Source organism: Entelurus aequoreus, linkage group LG01, assembly GCF_033978785.1.
Source record: "Entelurus aequoreus isolate RoL-2023_Sb linkage group LG01, RoL_Eaeq_v1.1, whole genome shotgun sequence".
In the NCBI taxonomy this organism is placed as follows: Eukaryota; Metazoa; Chordata; class Actinopteri; order Syngnathiformes; family Syngnathidae; genus Entelurus; species Entelurus aequoreus.
In genome coordinates, this window is record NC_084731.1 from 34,465,242 (window position 1) to 34,473,807 (window position 8,566).

Below are 8,566 nucleotides of genomic sequence, written 5' to 3' on the forward strand. Positions count from 1 at the left end.
GTCAGCATAATATAGAAGATGAAGCAAATAACAAACAGAAAGCAACATGACAGAATTTAAGAAAGATTTAACTCAAAATTTGAGTCACCTGGAAGAAAAGGTTTGATTGGTTCCTGCTGCAGAAGTGCTATAAAAAGAAAATGCTCCAAGGTCCCTTAAAGTGAGCTCACTGCCCGTCAAAATAAAAAGTCAAAAAGTGGCACTTATCTCCAGTGTTGCGTTGTTTTCTCACATTATGTTGGTTGGCATGTTTTTTTGGAGTCAAATAATCTTCCTGTGTACATCTTCTAGCATGACCCTCTTCCTCCTCAGACATTTGCACATAGAGCAGTCTTCCTCCGCACGCACACACCTGCCAGGTCTGCATGCACTACTGCACGCTCGACAAAGTGGACGTGGACTATCTGCATACACGGACACCACCCCACACCCCCTCTTTGAGTCCATCCATGCACTTTATCCGAAATCAAAGCAAACATTTGGACCCGATCGAAGGGTTCAGTTCTCGATACTAGAGCTGCGTTCACACTTGTCTTGTTCGCGCCAGTTCAAAGGAACTCTGGTGCATTTGCTCTGCTAGTACGGTTCAGGTGGTTAAGTATGAATGCCACTGTCAACAAAGGGACCGGCGACGCTTGAGAGATGGGTCTCGCTCCGTTTGCAAGTGAAGTCTGGTGCGGTTCGGTTCACTTGAGTCCTAGTGTGAAAGCGAAATCAAAGACGAGGAACAGAGACGCAGGGCAATATGTGCGGAGAAAATGCATGGAGCTGCTGACCTATGTGGTAACAAATGGCTTCATTTACGGTTCTTAGCTGCGATTGCACACAGCATATATATAGATATATACAGTATCTATCTATCTATATATATAAACAGTGTCTACATGGCTAGCAAACATCCTAGTTGCTTTAGTTTTAGACACTTTGACCACTTTTAATTTATTTTTTTGGTCACATAAAAAACCCCCAGCGTAAACCAAAATACCTTTAAAAAAAATAAAAATAAAATAAATGGATTGGATCGGCGTATCAAACCACAAGTGTGAACGCAGCCAAAGTGCTGCTAGTGCTTTATTATTATTATTATTATTATTATTATTATTATTATTATTATCATCATCATTATTATCCATGCCAATAAAAGCTCCCATTAGCAGAACATGTCAGTAAAGGCAGCATCATGTCAGCCCTAATGCCTTCTTTTGCAGCTCTTCACTCCGCTTTATTTGCACTTTTTATCTGCAGATGTAAAACTTGTGTTGTGTACAACATGAAGACACCTTCATTTTGCACAATTATTTCTTAAATCTGCCATTTGCACAATTACTTCTTTATACATGTCATTTGTAAATTACTTCTTATACAGTACATCCAGAGAGTATTCACAACGATTCCTTATTCCAAAATGGAATAAATTACTTTTTGTCCTCAAAATTCTACAGACAATACCCAACAATGTGATTTTTTTTTGTTACATTTTGAAAATGTATAAATAAATAAAAAATCACATTCATGGAATTTTGTTTATTGTTCACAATCATTATGGAAGACAAAAACACACATCTTTTTTTTTTTTTTTTTTAGGATTTTAAAGATGATAAAAAACGCTTGCAAGACGCGGCTAATGGGAGTCACCGTTGCAGCCTTCAAAGCTCGCTAAAACAACTTCAAAACCCTCCATCAACTGCCAAGTCTATATATATAATGTAGTAACAGACTTCATCATAACAATATGTAATATGTACAATATTTACCGTATTTTGGTCATTTTATGCACAGCTGGAACTAATTATTCAGTGCATTTATTTCCGTTTCCAAAGCAGCGCCCTTCCGACTTCCTGCAATACATTTGTTCGTACTCTCGGAATAAAACACAAGTATGTTTTCTAATCATGGCAGACTTGGTAATATACAATAAAGAAAACTATTTTTGGACAAATGAGGATTCACAACCTTATATTTTTGAAACTAAATATATGGAGGACGAACAGCTGCTTATAGAAGCGAGCACCAAGAGGAGTCTGAAACGTTGGAGCACACGGAAGCCGAGACAGTGCGACATTTGTACGCTGAAAATCTGGAACTTTGTTCCAAGCTATGCCGAATTAATGGATTGTTTACCAAAATCAACTGGAAACAAAATGACCAAACGGACAATTGTCCATCGAGCGAGTCACTATATTATTGATCTTGATACATGCAGCACATCACCGTACACTACAGTACATACTGTACACTGTCAAGCTCGCTGTGTACAAACAAAACATGAAATGTGGGCTACTACTTTACAGATACTGTAATATGTTTGTTCATGTTTTTCAGTCAGTGCATATTGTTATCCTTTAGCATTGTGTTGTGCATTACATACTGAAACCCGTTTCGTGTTGTTGTAGAAGCTAGCTTATCTCTTGCCATAGTTAGCTTTTACGGCTAATACCGAAGGACGCCGATGTGTGTAGTACCCTTGAAAAAGAGTTCCTCTGTTTGCTCTTACAAAAACAAAGACGCTACAGCTTGGTTATTATAAAGGTTACGGAATGTAAATGAAGTATTGTTGACAGTTTTTGAATGCAATTCAAAGTGATTTAGAGGTAGAATAGATCACGTCCATTAGCTGCATTACTAGCCACCTGGAACGAGCTGATTTATATATGTTAGAATGCGAACAAATAAATAAACTCTTGTTTTCTTGTCTCTCATAAGGATTGTGAACGATAGGCAAAATTCCAAAAAAAGGGCAGGTCCCCTTTAAGTATCCAAAAACCTTGCTCAATGCTTTGTTGATGCACCTTTGGCAGCAATTACAGCCTCAAGTGGTTTTGAATATGATATCACAAGCTTGGCACACCTATCTCTGGGCAGTTTCGCCCATTCCTCTTTGCAGCACCTCAAGCTCCATCAGATTGGATGTGAAGCGTTGGTTTTCATCCAGGATGTCTCTCTACATTGCTGCATTCATCTTACCCTCTATCCTGACTAGTCCCTCAGTTCCTGCCACTGAAAAACATCCCCACAGCATGATGCTGCCACCACCATGCTTCACTGTAGGGATGATATTGGCCTGGTGATGAGCGATGCCTGGTTTCCTCCAAACATGACGCCTGGCATTCACGCCAAATTGTTGAATCTTGGTTTCATCAGACCACATAAGTTTGTTTATTATGGTCTGAGAGTCTTTCAGGTGAATGTTGGCAAACTTTGTTTTAAGAAATGGCTTCCGTCTTGCCACTCTACCTTACCGACCTGATTGGTGAATTGCTGCAGAGATGGTTGTCCTTCTGTAAGATTCTCCTCTCTCCATAGAGGAATGCTGTAGCTCTGACAGAGTGACCATCAGGTTCTTGGTCATCCCCCCTGAATAGACTAAGATGAATGCAGCAATGTACAGAGACATCCTGGATGAAAACCAACACTTCCCATCCAATCTGATGGAGCCTGAGAGGTTCTACAAAAAGGAATGAGCGAAACTGCCCAAAGATAGGTGTGGCAAGCTTGTGGCATCGTATTCAAAAAGACTTGAGACTGTAATTGCCGCAAAAGGTGCATCAACAAAGTATTGAGCAAAGACTGTGAATACTTATGGACATGTGTTTTTTTTTTAGTTTTAGTAAATTTGCCATATTTAAAAAAATCATTTTCACATTGGGATATTATCTGTAGAATTTTCAGGACAAAACTGAATTTATTACATTTTGAAATAAGGTTGTAACATAACAACATGTGGAAAAAGTGAAGAGCTTTGAATACTTTCCGAATGCACTCTATATCTGCCATTGAAAAAAAAAAATCTTATATATCTACCATTTGCACAATCCATCCATCAATCTTCATCCGCTTATTTGAGGTCGGGTTACAGGGTCAGTAGCTTGAGCAGAGAAGCCCAGACTTTCCTTTCCCTAGCCACTTTGCTCAGTTCCTCCCAGGGGATCCCGAGGCATTCCCAGGCCAGCTGGGAGACATAGTCTCCCCAAAGTGTCCTGACTCTTCCCCGTGACCTCCTACTGGTTGGACGTGCCCTAAAGGCGTCTGGGTGGCATCCTGATTTAATGCCCTAAGCACATAATCTGGGTCCTCTCGATGTGGAGGAGCAGCGGCTTTACTCTGAACTCCTCCCGAAGGGCAGAGCTGTCACCCTATCTCTAAGAGAGAGCCCTGCCACCTGACGGTGGAAACTCATTTTGTCCGCTTGTACCCGTGATTTTGTCCTTTCGGTCATAACCCAAAGCTCATGACCATAGGTGAGGATAGGAACATAGGTCGACCGGTAAATTGAGAGCTTTGCCTTCCGGCTCAGCTCCTTCTCCACAGCGGATCGACACAGGGTTCGCATCACTGCAGATGCCACACCAATCCTCCTGTCGATCTCATAATCCTCTCTCCCCTCACTCGTGAACAAGGTACTTGAACTCCTCCACTTAGGGGAACATCTCCTCTCCAGCACAAAGATGGCACTCCACCGTTTTCTGGGTGACAACCATGGACTCGGAACTGGAGGTGCTGATTCTCATCCCAGTCGTTTCACACTTGGCTGCGAAGCTATTCAGAGAAAGCTAAAGATCTTAGCCAATCGAAGCCAGCAGGACCACATCATCTGCAAAAAGAAAAAGTAATCCTGCAGCCGCCAAACCGGATCCCCTCAACGCCCTGACTGCGCCTAGAAATTCTGTCTATAAGTGTTATGAACAGAATCAGTGACAAAGGGCAGCTCTAACTGAGTCCAACCCTCACTCACCAACCCAAGCTCTGACACCGATCCTACAGGGAGCGAACCACCATAATCAGGCGGTCCCATACCCCTTACTCTATGAGCACTCCCCACAGGACTTGCCGAGGGACACGGTCAAATGTATTCTTCAAGTCCACAAAACACATGTAAACCGGTTGGACAAACTCACATGCACCCTCGAGTACCCTGCCGACAGTATAGAGCTGGTCCACAGTTCCACGACCAGGACGAAAATCACACTGTTCCTTCTAAATCTGAGTCTTGACTATTGGGCATAGCTCCTCTTCAGTACAACTGAATAGGCCTTACCGGGAAGGCTGAGGAGTGGGAACCCATGATAGTTGGAGCACACCCACCGATTCCCCTTCTTAAAGAGAGGAACCACCACCCCGGTCTGCCAATCCAAAGGCACAACCCTTGATGACCAAGCAATGCTGCAGAGTCTTGTCAACCAAGACAGCCCCACAGCAACCAGAGCCTAAGGAACTACAGGAGGCGCTCATTGAACCCCGGGGCCCTGCCACTGAGGAGCTTTTTAACTACCTCGGTAACTTTAGCCCCAGAAATAGGAGAGCCCACCACAGAGTCCCCAGGCACTGCTTCCTCACAGGAAGGTCTGTAGGTGGGATTGAGGAGGTATTTGAAGTATTCCCTCCATTGATCCAAAACATCCTTAGTCGAGGTCAGCAGCACACCATACACGATGTTGACTGACCACTGCTTCCCCCTCCTGAGGTGGCAGATGGTGGTCCAGAATTATTTCGAAGCTGTCCGGAAGTCGTTTTCCATGACTTCCCCGAACTCCTCACATGTTTGAGTTTTTGCCCTGCGACAGCCAGGCCTACACGTCACTTGGCCAAAAGGACCTGATAAGACTCTTTCTTCAGCTTGACGGCTCAGGTTCTGGGATTACCGCCACGACATGCACCAACCACCTGACAGCTACAGCTCCGATTGGCTGCCTCGACAATAGAGGCACGGAATATGGTCCACTCGCAGTCAATGTCCAGCGCACCCCTCGTAATGTTCAAAGTTCTACCACAGGTGGGAATTAAAACTCTCTCTGATGGGAGACTCTGCCTGTTGTTCCCAGCAGACCCTCACAATGCGTTTGGGTCTGCCAGGTCTGTTCGGCATCCTTCCCCACCATTGGAGCCAACTCACCACCAGGTGGTGATCAATTAAAAGCTCTGCCCCTCTCTTCACCCAAGTGTCCAAAACATCACACCGCAAATCCATGACAAAACTACAAAGTCGATCATCGAATTGCGGTCTAGGGTGTCCTGGTGTCAAGTGCACATATGGACACCCTTATGTTTGAAGATTGTGTCCGTTATGGACAATTTGTGAAACTCCAATAACAAAACACCACTCGGGTTCAGATCCAGGCGGACGTTCCTCCCAATCACGCCTCTCCAAGTTTCACTGCGGTTGCCAATGTGAGCGTTGAAGTCCCCCAGCAGAACAAGGGAATCACCCCTGGGAGCACTCTACAGTGCGCCCTCAAGTGAATCCAAAAAGGGTGGGTACTCTGAACTGCTGTTTGGTGTGTAAATGCAACCAACAGTCAGGACCCATACCCCCACCTGAAGGCGGAGAGAAGCTACCCTCTCGTCTACTGGGTTAAACTGAAACATACAGGCTCTGAGCCGTTTCACTGCATCAGAAGAAAGTTCAGCCCCTCTCGAGATAACTGGTTCCAGAACCCTTGAGGTGTGTCGAAGTGAATCCGACGAGATCCAGCCGAAACTTCTCCACCTCGCGCACCAGCTCGGGCTCGTTTCCTTTCATCGAGGTGACGTTTATTATCCCAAGAGTTAGCTTCTGTAGACGAGAATCGGACCGCCAAGGGCCCAGCTTACATTGCACCCGACCTCTATGCTCCCTCTTATGAGTGGTGAGCCCATTGGAGGGGGGAATCACGTTGCCTCTTCGGGGGATAGGCCCAGCTCCCACCATTCGCCCACCATCGAGCCCCACCTCCAGGCCTGGCTCCAGGGGGGGTGACCCACATCCAAGTGAAGGAAATCGGTATCCTTGTTTGTATTTTTTTCATACATGTCTTTGAGCTGCTCTTTGTCTGGTCTCTCACCTAGGACCTGTTTGTCTTGGGAGACTCTACCAGGCGGCATAGAACCCCTCAGACAACATAGCTCCTAGGATCAATTGGATCATTTGCACAATTACTTCTTCTATATCTAGTATATGATATATAATATATAGTGTGCATGTTCTTGTTGGAAGTGTGTGTTCTTGCTGGAGAGCGTTGTGTTGTGTGTGTTGCAGCAATGGTACACGGCCACCATGAACCTCCTGGGCACGTGGCTCACGGAGCGCATGGACCAGCAGCTGCATGTCTACCAGCTCAAGATCCTCATCAGGATCACTAAGGTCACGCTCCTCACTCCGTGTGTGTGTGTGTGTGTGTGTGTGTACGTGTGTGTGTGTGTGTGAGATGAATACTGACACCACCTTTCTGACCTTTCTGCAGAAAAAGTACCGTGACTTCCGCCTGCAGGGCGTCCTGGACTCCACGCTGAACAGCAAGATGTACGACACGGTGCGTAATCGGCTGACGCTGGAGGAAGCCACGGCGTCGGTGAGGGAAGGAGGCATGCAAGGCATCTCCATGAAGGACAGCGATGAGGAGGACGAGGACGACGACTAGAAGCCCCGCCCCTTAACGCTCTTTATCACATTTTGACTTTAGCCTGGTTAACCGATTGCATGTATCAACTCAGATAGCCACTCTAGGACGTCTTTGTCAGCTCCACATGAAGGAACCATAAGAATAATGTTAAAAAAAAATACAAATAGTGCTTTAATGAGGATGAAAAAAATGTTCCAAAATAAGCGTTGATTGGCAGTTTAGCTGTGTCATCATTCATTTCTACATTCCTTTATGTGTTACTAAGCAATATGGAAGAAGGTGAGTGTCAATGCAAATGATGTAAGTATATGACGCTTCTCTGTGGTACTCATTCATGTGTGTGTGTGCGTGTGCGTGTGTGTGTGTGTGTGCGCGCTCGGACCCACTCTTTGTCTTGGCTTGGGAAGTGACGAGTACCCTCAGTGTTTTGTTTGTGTCCCACCAAGACACGCTTTGACCTTTGACCTGATGTCCAGATGCAATATGCTCCGTTTTTTGATACTGTAACTGGGGGAAATTCTATTTTTCTTTCTGACATTTTGAAAAAAAAAAAAGGTTCTCTTTGAATTGAGTTGCACTTTTACACAGAAAACAAAGGAGCAAAAAAAAAAAAAGTAGGTTTTTTTTAACGAGAATGAGAAAAATAACGTCGGTCTGTCTTGTCGTGTGTGTAACCGTGTAGAATGACACGTCTGCCATCGTTTGTTGTTCTGTATATATGATATAAATATATATATAAATATTCAATGCTGTACATTGCATTCTGAGCCATCGCTGCATGCCTGTGGGTTACAACCTTCAACCACTTTTATTTATTCTGTGTGTCGACTAGCTGGTGAGTTCATTCTTGCTTTTTGCTTCGTTTTTGCTTTATCATCGCCAACAGTTGTAATATGCAAGAGCTGTGGCCTCCAAATAAAATTGTACATGTGCTCCATGTGTCATCCCTCCCTGACACGTACATTGTTCATGCATAAATCATTTTTTGCAAGCTTCAAATGACAAAGGTACACAGAGAAGAACAACAGTGTTGAATCACAATAGCAGCTGTCTCTCTACTCATTGTTATGTTTCATGTCATTTAAAATGTGGGTTGTATCCACCGTGAATCTTGTAAGATCTCAAGAAAACATCTGGACTTGCTGGCTCGCAGGGACGTGCAGTCAGGATAGGCAGGTGAAAAAAGAATA

The 8,566-nt window shown here is 44.4% G+C and overlaps 1 protein-coding gene across 17 annotated transcripts in view; it reads left to right on the top strand.

Moving 5' to 3' along the window:
* LOC133651013 (calcium-dependent secretion activator 1) overlaps positions 1-8,307 on the top strand; it is a 241,955-nt gene extending 233,648 nt beyond the window's left edge. For all 17 annotated transcript variants that reach the window (XM_062048941.1, XM_062048932.1, XM_062048964.1 and 14 more), the window contains 2 exons: positions 7,013-7,117; positions 7,218-8,307. In XM_062048941.1, coding sequence (XP_061904925.1) covers positions 7,013-7,117; positions 7,218-7,394 — 282 coding nt within the window. In that variant the 3' untranslated portion in view covers positions 7,395-8,307. The remainder of the gene's footprint in view (positions 1-7,012; positions 7,118-7,217) is intronic.
* Positions 8,308-8,566: the final 259 nt, after the last annotated feature.